The sequence below is a fragment of the Tenrec ecaudatus genome, chromosome 6 (genome assembly GCF_050624435.1).
Source record: "Tenrec ecaudatus isolate mTenEca1 chromosome 6, mTenEca1.hap1, whole genome shotgun sequence".
In the NCBI taxonomy this organism is placed as follows: Eukaryota; Metazoa; Chordata; class Mammalia; order Afrosoricida; family Tenrecidae; genus Tenrec; species Tenrec ecaudatus.
In genome coordinates, this window is record NC_134535.1 from 173,744,263 (window position 1) to 173,756,788 (window position 12,526).

General features: G+C 48.4%; 1 protein-coding gene across 3 annotated transcripts in view; it reads right to left on the reverse strand.

The window, feature by feature from the left end:
* Positions 1–12,526, reverse strand: part of LOC142450517 (protein nucleotidyltransferase YdiU-like) — a 177,385-nt gene that overhangs the window by 151,213 nt on the left and 13,646 nt on the right. For all 3 annotated transcript variants that reach the window (XR_012784948.1, XM_075552533.1, XM_075552534.1), the window contains one exon: positions 10,352–10,421. Coding sequence is in view for 2 of the 3 variants with exons in the window: in XM_075552533.1 (XP_075408648.1) it covers positions 10,352–10,421 (70 nt within the window). In the remaining variant the exon portion in view is untranslated. The remainder of the gene's footprint in view (positions 1–10,351; positions 10,422–12,526) is intronic.

Consider the following 12,526-nt stretch of genomic DNA (forward strand, 5'->3'; position numbering starts at 1 on the left):
TAGTATATATATGTACATACAGATACACACACACACATATAAATATATAATTCTGTTTAACAAGACAATGAACCCAAACGAAGACAAGCAAATGGAATGCCAGTCAGCATCAGTCTTCACCGTTGCCACTGTCTCAACCCCAAGTCACAGCGACCCTGGGAGCAGAGTGGAACCGCTCCATGGGACTCCCAAGGCTCTAATCTTTCTTTTTATTAAAAGACCATTTCATTGGGGGCTCACAACTCTTTACTACAATCCATACATCGATTGCATCAGGCATATTTGTACACATGTTGCCATCATTCTTTTCTAGACATTTATTTTCTTTCTTTTTTATGTATTGAAAAAGTCTACATTTAGCATTAGTCAGCTGGGCTCGCTTTAGATGATTCAAATTTTGTTGGCACCATCTAAAGTGTCGTAGTCAGGAGCCAGTCGAATATACGCCTTCTTCTCACTGTCGGGCCTGATCAAGGCGTTGACCTTGGCCATGTCAATGTCATAGAGCTTCTTCACAGCCTGTCTGATCTGCTGTTTGTTGACTTTGACACCCACAGTGAACACACGTGTGTGGTTAGCTCCGATCTTCTTCACAGGAGACTCTGTGGTCGAGGGAACGTGATGATGGCATAATGGTCCAGCTTGTTTCTCCTGGGGGCGCTCTTCCCAGGGTATGTGGCCTGCCTTCTTAGTCTCAGGGTCTTGGGCCGCCGGAAGGTGGGTGACGTGCGGATCTTTTTTGTGAGGCTGTGGACGCTTTCAGCACGGCCTTCTTGGCTTTAAAAGCCTTTGCTTCGGCTTCTGTTTTGGGAGGGGCAGGAGCTTCCTTCTTCGCCTTCAGTGCCATCTTCGTGACAGAGGGCTAGACATTTATTTTCTATTGAGCCCTTGGTATCAGCTCCTCTTTTTTCCCCTCACTTCGCGCCACCCCCCACCTGACCCCTTAATAAATTAGAAATGAGGATTATTTACATATCTCACACTGACCGCTGTCTCCCTTCCCTGGTTTCTGTTGTTCTTCCCCCTGGAGGGGCGGGGTGTGTGGTTATGTGCCATTCATTGCGATCAGTGCCACCCTCCCTCCCCACCTCCCGCTACCCCTTTCTGGCATCACTATTCCCACTCCTGTTCCTGGATTCCGTGTGGCACGAGCTCCCATCTCTTATCTATGCCTGTGTACATGCTCCAGTCTAGTCCGAATTGAGAAGCACCACTGGGGTCCTGATAGTGGGGGGTGAGGAAGCCTCAAGGAACCAGAGGAATACTGTGTGTCTCATCGATGCTTTACTGCACCCTGGTTGACTCATCCCTTCCCTTGACCCCTCTGTGGGATGATGTTCCTTTGTCTACAGATGGGCTTTGGGTCTCTGCTCTGACCTCCCTCATTTTCAACAATATGTTTTTGTTTGTTTGTTTGTTTGTTTTTTATGGGTCTTCTGGACTGTAGGTCTTCTGTTTCCTGGTCATGATGACACCTCATGATCGCACAGGCTGGTGTGCTTCTTCCATGTGGGCTTGCTGCTTTTCTGCTGGATGGCTGCTTGTTTAACTCCAAGCCTTGAAGACCCCAGATGCTATATCTTTTAATAGCTGGGCACCATCTGCCTTCTTCACATTTGCTTATGCACCACTTTTATCTTCAGCGATTGTGCTAGGAGGGTGAGCACCACGAATGCCAATTTGTTAGAATAAGGTGTGCTTGTATTGAGGGAGGGTATGAGCTGAGGCCCGAAGTCTGTCCACTACCGTAGTGTATTGCCAATATAAAAAATGTACATAGGCCAATACCTCTATTTTTATGGATTAATGATGTATTTACATATGCTATGTAAATTACACATCTATGCTTATACCTCTATCCATAGCTTTGCTTCCTAGAGCCTTCTTCTATTTCCAAGGCTGTAAATCTTTATGGAAGCAGAATGTCTCTTCTGTCTCCTGAGATGCAGCTGGGGGTGGGGGTGGGGGTGGTATGTGTGGTCTAAACTGCCAATCTATCAGTTAGCACCGCAACCACTCAACCCATTGTACCAATAGGGCTCCTCAGTCATTAATCCTAAAACCCACTGCCATCAAGTCAATTCTAACTCAGTGACACTAAACAGGGTTTCTGAGACTGTAGGTCTTTGGAGCAGACCCACTCATCTTGTTTCTTACAGAGCAGTTTGTGGGCTTGCGCCAGCAACCCTGCAATGAACAGTCCAATACCTAATCCATGGTGCCACCAGGAATCCTTCAGTAGCCAGCAGAAACCAAACCAAACCAAACCTCCTTCCATCAATTAGAGTCCAACTCATAGCAACCCTGATGAGAAGAGAACTGCTCCCAAGGGTCTCTGAAGCTAAAAATCTTCATTGGGGGGCTGGGTGGGGGGGCAGGCAGCAGATGTCCTGGTCTTTCTCTTCAGGGGCGGCTGGGGGATTCAAACAGCTGACCTTTTGAGGTTAGCAGCCCAAGAGAAACACAAATCAAAATCACAGTGAACTGTTACCGCACCCCCTCTAGAATGTCAATTATCCAAAAAGGAAATTAGCAGGCATATCCGAGGCTGTGGAGACACTGGACCCCCACCCTCTGCTCTGAAATGACAGACTCACTAGGACCAAGGCTAGTTTCAAAGCTTCCAGAACAATGAGCCATCTGCTCCTTCCTCCACCCCCCCCACTCCACCCCCCGGCCCCCATTGTCATGATCCCAAATCTACCTGATAAATCTGGCTAGACCAGGGGATATACACTGGTACAGATAAGAACTGGAAACAGGGAATCCAGGGCGGATGATCCCTTCAGGACCAGTGGTGACAGTGGCCATACCAGGAGAGTGGAGGGAGAGGGAACCTATTACAAGAATCTACATGTGATTTCCTCCCTGGGGGATGAACAGAAAAGTGGGTGAAGGGAAACGTCGGACAGGGCAAGATATGACAAAATATTTATAAATTATCTAGGGTTCATGAGGGAGGGGGGAGCAGGGAGGGAGGGGAAAAATGAGGAGCTAATGCCAGGGGCTTAAATGGAGAGCAATTGTTTTGAGAATGATGAGGGCAATGATTGTACAAATGTGCTTTACACAATTGATGTATGTATGGATTGTGATAAGAGTTGTATGAGCCCCCAATAAAATGATTAAAAAGAAAAAAAGAACAATGAGCCATCTCCTTGGTGTCTGGTGGAAAGATCAAGGTACCACCCTACCTCGGGATTTTATGGACAGAGCCAGCTTAAAGCCCCTACTCTAAGTAATTTCTGCAAAAGGTCCAAGAAATGGTCTGAGGTTCCTTAGACCAGACCTTTTTTCCTGCTTACCTGTGGGGGGAGGTCAGCTGCTTGCAGACATCCTCCCCAGGGCAGTTAGTCAACAGACTACAGGGTAGGCACAATCCCTTCCTGTGAAGTATGTCTTCACCTGTAATTAGGGGGCTTGCATACCCCCAGAGAATAGAAAAGCCTGGGCTAGCATTAAATATCTCTCTCTCCCTCCACGTGGACCATCAAGCGGGACTAAGGTGAGCATGCTACTATGAATTGCGTCTGACTCCATTTATTTCAATACTTCCTTTCTATCTCTCATGCTCTCTATGACTTTACTATAATCTTTACTTATTATTGCTGTACAATTGCGCCTACCAGTCCCGTAATGGTGTGTGAGGGGCTGGCTTCCCCTGACACTCCCCTCTCTGTATTTCCTGCTCCCCTTCCCAATCCTCTTGGCTAGAGAAAATTCCTCCTCTCCTCCTACTTCTGCCCTTGCTTTCATGTCTACCTTCTTAGACCCACCTGAGCACCTCGACTCACCCCCTACTCACCCTGCTCCCTATTCCAGCCACCCGGAGGCCCACCCCCACCCCGAGTCCTCTTCTCCTGATCGACCTCTCCAGAGGGACCTGAGTCTGCACTCACATCGCAGTTGCGGAATCCCCCCCTCTTCTTTGCCCTCTCCAGGAAGTGGCTAGGATTGAGGGGTGGTCTGGGTTCATGCCCCCTTCTCTCTCACTAACTTATCTAATATTGAAAAGCGCTAAGCTCCTTTTCTTTTCTAATGATCCACCACCTATATTAAGGAGTTTCGATATTTAACTCAAGAAGGACACTGGTCACGAAGTGCCCCAGGCCTAGAGCGCCAACCAAACCCCGCCCGGTGTGTGGTCAGAGCGGACACTGGAAGTCCGTCCGACTGTCCTTGGAAAAGCAGCAGGCCCTCTGCATCTCCCTGCGAAGGAACCGTCTTTCCAACTCCTTTCCCACTGATGGCCCTGCTGGAGTTGGCCAAAGATTGACGGACTGGACTCAACGATCCCCATCACTCTCACTGAGCCTAGGGTAATGCTCAAGGTAGTCAACTTCCGTATTAATAGACACAGGGGCTACATTTTTGTCCTGCCCTCATTTTCAGGGCTAAGCAGACCTTCCTCAATCTCGGTCATTGGTATTGAAGGCAAGCCTACCTTTCCCCAGTGTACTGGCCCTTTGTTTTGTTCCCTGAATGGTACACCTTTTACTCACTCCTTCCTTATAATCCCTTGGGAAGGGACATTCTAAATAAGCTAGGGGCCTCCTTACACCTTACTTCTAGTCTCACAGCACCTCTGTTCCTTCCCCTTCTTTCACCAGACCTGAAGGAACCGGCCCTACAGGCCTTATCACTACTCGGTGTTACCCAGTAGTATGGGACACGGACACCACCACCCCGGTCTTTAAAAAAAAATCATTTTATTAGGGGCTCATACAACTCTTATCACAATCCATACATACATCAATTGTGTAAAGCACATGTGTACATTCATCGCCCTTATCATTCTCAAAAAATTTGCTCTCCACTTAAGCCCCTGGCATCAGCTCATTTTTTCCACTCCCTCCCGGCTCCCCCTCCCTCATGAACCCTTGGTAATTTATAAATTATTATTTTGTCATATCTTGCACTGTCTGATGTCTCCTTTCACCCACTTTTCTGTTGTCCATCCCCCAGGGAGGAGGTTATATATAGATCCTTGTAATCAGTTCCCCCTTTCCAACTCACCCTCCCTCTACCCTCCTGGCATGGCTACTCGCACCACTGGTCCTGAAGGGAATCATCCCCCCTGGATCCCCTGTGTTTCCAGTTCCTATCTGTACCAATGTGCATTCTCTGGTCTAGCCAGATTTGAATTGGGATCATGATGGGGGGTGGGGGGTAGGAGGAAGCATTTAGGAACTAGAGAAAAGTTGTATGTTTCATTGTTGCTACATCACACCCTGACTGGCTCATCTACTCCCTGAGACCCTTCTGTAAGGGGATGTCCAGTGGCCTACAAATGGGCTTTGGGTCTCCACTCTGCACTCCCTACTCATTCACAATGATATGATTTTTTGTTCTGATGATACCTGATCCCTTCGACACCTCATGATCACACAGGCTGGCATCATCCAGTTCTTATACACTTCAAGGACCCCACTGTTTTCCCATCTTGGCCCCAGTTCCCTATTTCAGTAACACACCGCAAAGGCCTAAAACCCATCACAGAGCACCTCCTTACTAACAACCTCATTAATCCTCTCCACTCTCCCTGCAATAAGCCACACAGTACTTATTGCTTAGTCCAGGACCCATGCCTCATTAACAAAGCTGTTATCCCCATGCACCGGTAGTTCCCAACCCCTATACTCTTTTGTCCCACATTCCCCGCTCCACTACCCATTTTTGTGTCCGCAATTTAAAGGATCCCTTTTTCACCATCCCCCTTGACCCAGCTCGTCAGCATTTGTTTTTCTTTACGTGGGAGGACCCAGACACACACATGGCTTCCCAATACTCCTGGGCCATCTTGTGTTAGGGGTTCCCAGATTCGGCTCATTTATTTGGACAAGCCCTTGCTGCTGATCTGCAGACCTGTGATTTGTCGCCCTCCACCCTCTTGCAATAGGTGGATGACCTCTTATTAAGCAGCCCATCCTTGGACAGCTCTAAGGCAGACACAGCCCAGCTCCTTAACTTCTGAGCTTGCAAAGGTTACAGAGTCCCTTCCTCCAAGGAACAATTATCCTGTACCACCGTGATCTATTTAGGTTTGTGCCTCACACCCACCACCCGGGTTTAACTTTGGATATACGCCAGGTCGTAGTAAGGGAGCTCCAACCGCTGACTTCAGCTGAGCAAATATTTTCCTTTTCTTGGGATTTGTGGGTTTTTCAGACATTGGATCCCCAGTTTCTCCCTTGTCAGCTAAGCCATTATACAATGCAGCAAAGTCAACTCCCAGCAGACCTTTGGACTCCCCACGGGTGTTTGCAGCCGGCCTTTAAAAAGCTCCAGGAAACGCTTTTACCATCCCCACCTCTGTGTTTACCAAACCGGAATAAACCCTTTCTTCTTCGCCTCACTAACGAGAAGCAGGGCATGGTGATTGGAGTCCTCACGGCCTATGGGACCTGATAGCATATTTATCCAAGCAGCTGGACAGGGTGGCAGCCCTGGCAGCTGCAGCCACCCTTACCAAGGAAGCCCTAAAAATCACCTTAGGACGGCCCCTTCAGACCTTCTCTCCCCACAGGCTCCAGGACTGATTGTCGCATCCTTTCCTCCCCGGCAGGATGCAGGCAATCCACTTGCTACTTCTTGAAAATCCTGATTTATGCCTGCACCAGTCCCCCTCAGTGAATCCAGCTCCTCTCCTCCCCAGTACTGCTTCTGCCTCCTATAACCACTCATGCCCACAGGTCTTTGAGGACCTCTCCGTGCCCCAACCTGACCTGATCCAGACCACTCTTTCTGTAGATGGTAGTTCTTACATGGATCCCCAAGGGCAGACAAGCTGCATATGCAGGTGTTTCACTTAATCAAACATGGGAAGCAATACGTCTTCCCAAAGGCACCACCTCTCAAAGAGCCGAACTTATCGGCCTCACCAGAGCACTCTACCTAGCCAAAGGGAAATCAGCCAGTATTCACACCAACTCCAAGTATTCCTTTTTGATTGCCCACGGTCACGCTGCAATTTGGAAAGAAAGGATGGGGTTCCTCTCTACTAAAGGGTCCCCCATTGCCAAGAGTAAATTCGTTTCTCGCTTTTTGAAGTCCTTCAGCTGCTGGCCCGAGTGGCTATCATCCACTGCAAGGGGCATCAGACCGACAGCTCCACGGTCACACGAGGCAGTAACAAGGCAGATGCTACCGCAAGGAGCCTTTCTGCAAACCCCAAGCAGCCTTTACCTAACATCCAGCCCTCATACACAGCTCAACAAACATCCCTCATAAGCGACGGAGGCAGGGCCACACCAGAAGGGTGGATCATAATTCAAAACAAGCTTGCTCTGCCCAACTTACAGAGCTTGGATATTACCCAGCAAATCCACCAATTTCTCCATATTGGGGACCGAGCCATAACTCACGTTTTGCTGCCAATTTTGTATTCCCCTGTTTTGGCCCAGTCCATCCGGACTGCAAGCTCCTCGTGCCCTATCTGGAAGGCAGTAAACACTCAAGGAGGGTTTAAGCCCCTGTCACAAACTCACCAAATGCGGGGTCAGCTGCCGGGTCGGGGCTGGCAGATTGACCTCTCCCATATGCCACCGCATACGGACATGGCGTTTCTTCTTACCATAGTTGATGCCTTTTCAGGCTGGGTGGAAGCCTTCCCAGCTCGGCGTGAACCAGCTGACACCGTTACCGCCATCATCATTAATGATGTCACTCCCAGGTTTGGCCTCCCCCACTCCATTCAGTCCAACGACGGACCATGCGCTTTGTTTCCAAAATCGCCCAACAGGTTTCTATTGCCCGGACATAAAGTGGAAGCTTCACCTACCACACGGCCGCAGTCTTCTGGAAAAGTGGAGCATATGAATGGCAACATAAGAAGCCATCTACCTAAACTGTCATTAGAACTCCGCAAGTCCTGGGTGCATCTGCTGCCCCTTTGAGTAATGTACGGCAGGCCTTTCCTCCTTAGCCACAGCCTGCCAACGCAGGCTCCTCCTTTAGCCATTTACAATAAGGCAGTGTTTTCGGGAACACGGTGACTGAAGACTGCCCAGTCCTGACCCTGAGCACCCTGACCCCTCCATCACCGTGAGCCCGGGAGACGCAGTCCTTCAAAGGAACGGTGGCCACAGCCCCTCCAGCCAAGGTGGAGAGTACCTTCTACAGTAACCCTCACTACCCCCACGGCAGTTAAGGTACTCGGGGACCCCAACTGGCATCATCTCAGCTGGGTCAAGCAGGCAGCTCCCAGACATGACCCCTTGTACTCCAATCCACCCAGGTCGTGGGGCCCACTCACCTTCGTTTTACTAAATTGCCTACTCCTGCCTCTCTGCAGGGCCTCCCATCCCACCTATCTGTGGAGATTCAGGGTAAGAGAAACTTACCATAAGCATGACAGCCTCATCACCCATCTAATTGGAACCAAGGCTTGCCCCCAACCTGGTGGCGCCACTGCTTTAACCACCCCGCCTCTACCAGTGGATATGAAGTGGAGGACCATGGTACGTTTCCTTTTTGATCAGACTAAGTTGTGCTACAAAAACTGGACAGAAGACGGTGGGTGCCTCTACAGGTCTTGTTCAACCTCTATACCAGGAAATACCAGGAAGGGGGCCCGACCCCTCAAAGCACATTCGGTTTTCCCGCTCTGGTTCTGGCTCTAATTACAAGGTCACCTTCACCATCGTGGACCCATGGGATCAGAGATGGGTGTCAGGGGTGGAAGAGAAGTTTCATTATGCCATCATAGTAGGGCCCTCTTACCAAAAGGTTCTGTTCGCATAAGCCAGGCATATGTACTATCAGCTGACACCTCGGTTCAAGCTGAACAGACACTGCAGCGCCAGCTCCCCCAGGGCCCCCTGCCGAGTAGCAGCCACATCATGGTCACAAGTAATTCAACATACTATTTCCTTTTAAAATGCACTCTTCTTTCGGAAAGCTTTCACATTGCTTTTTCTGCGCCCGTTAGCTACAGTCCCAGCAAATTTCTCCACTCTAACCTCTAGTCCAGAGATGGATTGTGTGCATCCACTCCCTAACGTCTCCCAATGGGAACCAGAGGAGGCTAATCTATCTCCTCTCATGCCTGCTTCCAGATCACCACAACCAGCCTGTCACCAGAGTCCTGGTTCCATGGTAGGTTTGTTTCCAACACAACTGTCATCCATGGGCAATGCCCCCACGGGCACCTATTTTAGGTGTAATGGCCCCTCACCAAATACCTTAATTCCTCTTACCCCAGCCCATGCTTCCCTACCACCATAGTTCCCCAGCTCACTTTCTTGCATGGTTGCAGAGCCCAGCCACGGTCTCCCTCCAAAAAGGGGCTGCTTGCTTGCCGGTAATGGTGGGCCTTCAATCATGTCGTCAGGCTTCTCGGGTGGGGCCTTCGGCCACAGCGCGATGCAGGGCCAGCACTTGGAGGAGAAGCTCCAGCTGCCTATGGCATCCACTTGGGTCTCTCTAGCCTCCCTAGGGGCAGCTCACTTCCCTCGAGCAGGTAGCCCCCCCCAACTGAAGGGCCTTGGAGCTCCCAATTGAAGAGAAGGTCAGCACCTGCCTGATCCTAGGAAGAGTGCTGTCATTATGTTAATGAACCAGGGCTGGTAGAACAAAACAGAGCCCCTCGCCAAATTGACTGAAAATCTTAAAAGCCACCTGGAATGGGGCAATGCCCCACTACTCTTTTGGCTCCAAAATCCCCCTTTAACCTGGATCCTTCCTTTAATTGGGCCACTTGCAGTTTCTTATTGCTAATAGGCCCATTTTTTAAAAATTTCTTCAGAACAGGATAAGGAGCAGAACCAACTTAACTGTCTAGCAGCTTCTTTTACATCCTTACAATTCCCTGCCTACTGCACCTGACCCAGCACAATCTGGCCTTTAATCCTTTGCCGCCCCTGTACAGCCGGAAGCCCTTACACAGATTAATTCGCTCCACATGTCATCAAAAAGGCTAGAATGCTGGGCCAGGTACTGATCAGGGGACATGAAAAAAAGCCTGCCTGCCCTCATGGGACCAAGAGGACTAGCTTCAAAGGGCCCCAGAACAATGAGCCATCTCCTCATTATCCAGCTGACCGATCAAGGCACCACCCTACCTTGGAATTTTATGGATGGAGCCGGTTTCAAACCCCGGCAGTTGAAATTCCTACCCCATTCCTCCTGGTTCGCCCACCTGCAGCTTCTACGCCCTCCCTTTATGGTTTACCCTCCTGACCCGCTTAAAGCCTGCTCTCCTCACTGGAGCCTGTGAACCTCGCCGGGAAGTGCAGGACAAATTTCTTTCCCTTCTCTCTGGCCTGGCCTCAGTCCATCTCTGCGGTGAACCTAACAGTAACCTCAAAGGATGGTGGCCAGTGAGAAAACCAAGTACTGTTTTGAAACTTACCACGTATCGATCAGGTTCTTTGACATCTACAGAGGGAAAGTGTTCCCGTATGATGAAGTCTAATAATGTCCTGAGGAGAAAAAAAGAGAGCATGCCAGTGTTGTTTGCACTAAAATGTCAAACATCCAATGAATACATTCACGTTTGGAACTTGTGGTAGTTACATAAGCTCTTGTCGACTGGAAGATGTATGAAAGCGTAGGGGTGGTATTCAACCTGTCAGTCAGCTCACAGCCTCCTTGTGGGCACGCCCTTCTCCTAAGGGGGGCCTCCAGGAACCCCCCCTTCTCTCTCTGACTTCACCTTCCTGCTGGCTGACACTGATTGCTACCAGAGCCACCGCCAATGGATCCAGGGGACTTTGCACCCACCAGCTAGTGATCTTCCTGCATTCTGCATCATTTATGTGGCTGCGTTGAGTCTGAAGATGGACTTATGGACTAGTATCGAACTTACGGACTTGAGTTGGACTGGGCTGGTATGTTTTCCTGATATACAATTACTTCTTGATATAAAGCTCTTTCTTACACATCTATGAGTGTGACTGGATTTGTTTCTCTAGTCAACCCAGTCTTAAAATTCTACCACAGAACTTAAAACATTTTAATTTTAAAATTAAAGCAATAAGGTTTTACTCCCAAGATTGGTTGGATAGAGCCTGGTGGAATCCCTGAGACTAGCCCTTACACACCTTTCCAGCCTGACACTAAATTCACCCCCACGCTCAATTTTCAGCAGACAACAGGTCTATGCAGAGAACAAAAACACCAGGGAAGTAAGCCCTCCTTGAAATAGTCAACCATTTGAGGTCCAAAGGACAGTATACACCCAAAGACAAAGTTCGAAAGCGAGGAAGAAGTAGCAAAGGATGTATGGAACCAGGAAATGGGGAAGTGGGACAGGTGATGCTGCATTGTGAGGATTGTAATGGAAACAAAATGTGTAGGGACTGACTGTTGGATGGAAAACTGATTTGCTCTTTGAGCCTTCAGTTAATTCACAACCTTACAGTTTAAAATATATAGACTCCAAACAACCGTCACTCCCCAAACAACCAAAGAAATATTTCCTCAATGCCAACTAAACATGGAAATGTGCTTCAAAGACTACCTTATGATGGCATAAAACTGGATGGGTTCAAGAAATGCTCATGGAGCATGTAATGCATGTCAAACCCTAAGAAACTTCCAGGGAAATAAGAACGACAAGACAAAGACTCAGACCTCAAAGAGCACAGTCTATTGAGAAAGACAAACATAGGAAGAAATAATAGCATTACCTTAATTAGTGCAAGAGAATATAAAAGCATAGAGATAACAGATCAGGGAATGATTATTTTTTGTGGGGGGGCCAAGTAACCAAATATTTAACGTACCATGTCTCATGCACTCACCATCTTTATTTCCTATTTTAACCAATGATTCTGATGAATTGACTAACTGATGTTGATTGTTTTAGACAAGAGGGCATCCAGGAGAAAATTAAGTAGCTATGCTCTTTAGGAATGAATGAAATCCAGTTAAGAGGAGTACACTGGAGTCTGTGTAGATGGAATCCTTTGGTTAAAGCAGCTGATTACTCGGAATAGAATCAGACAGACTGAACTATTTCATCTGTGCGAACAATGGCATGTTGGCCAGTGGAGACCCTTTAAGGAGAAAGTCACAATAGTCGGTAGCAAGTGCCAGAGAGACAAAACTATATAGCTGAAACGAGGCCCCAAAGAGAACAATTTCAGAGGCCTGGTGAATCCAAAATGCAAGTGAGGAGCTAGAACAGAGAGCGTTCTCCACGATCCTGGAAGCCCGGTAAATATTTACTGAAGAATCAGAAAGGGCTTCAAACAAGTGGGCTGACTCCTCTGCGTGGCTTCTTCCATTTTTCCCCCGCCTCGTACTCTTAAAAGACCAGTTATCTTGACTTACGAAACTGTTAGGACAATATCGGATTCATCGTTTGTGTAAACAAATTTCTCGAATGCTTCTTGTATGTTTGAAAACTGTATTACCTTAACAAATAGAAACAGAAATACTTTTAAATGAGGAGATGTGTTTGTTTAAAGAAAATCACTCACTGCCACTGAGTAAATGCCAACTCACCGCCACGCAGCAGACAGGGGAGGAATGCCCTCATGGGTCTCTGAGACTGTTAGCACTGTGAACCCGGGGGTGGGGG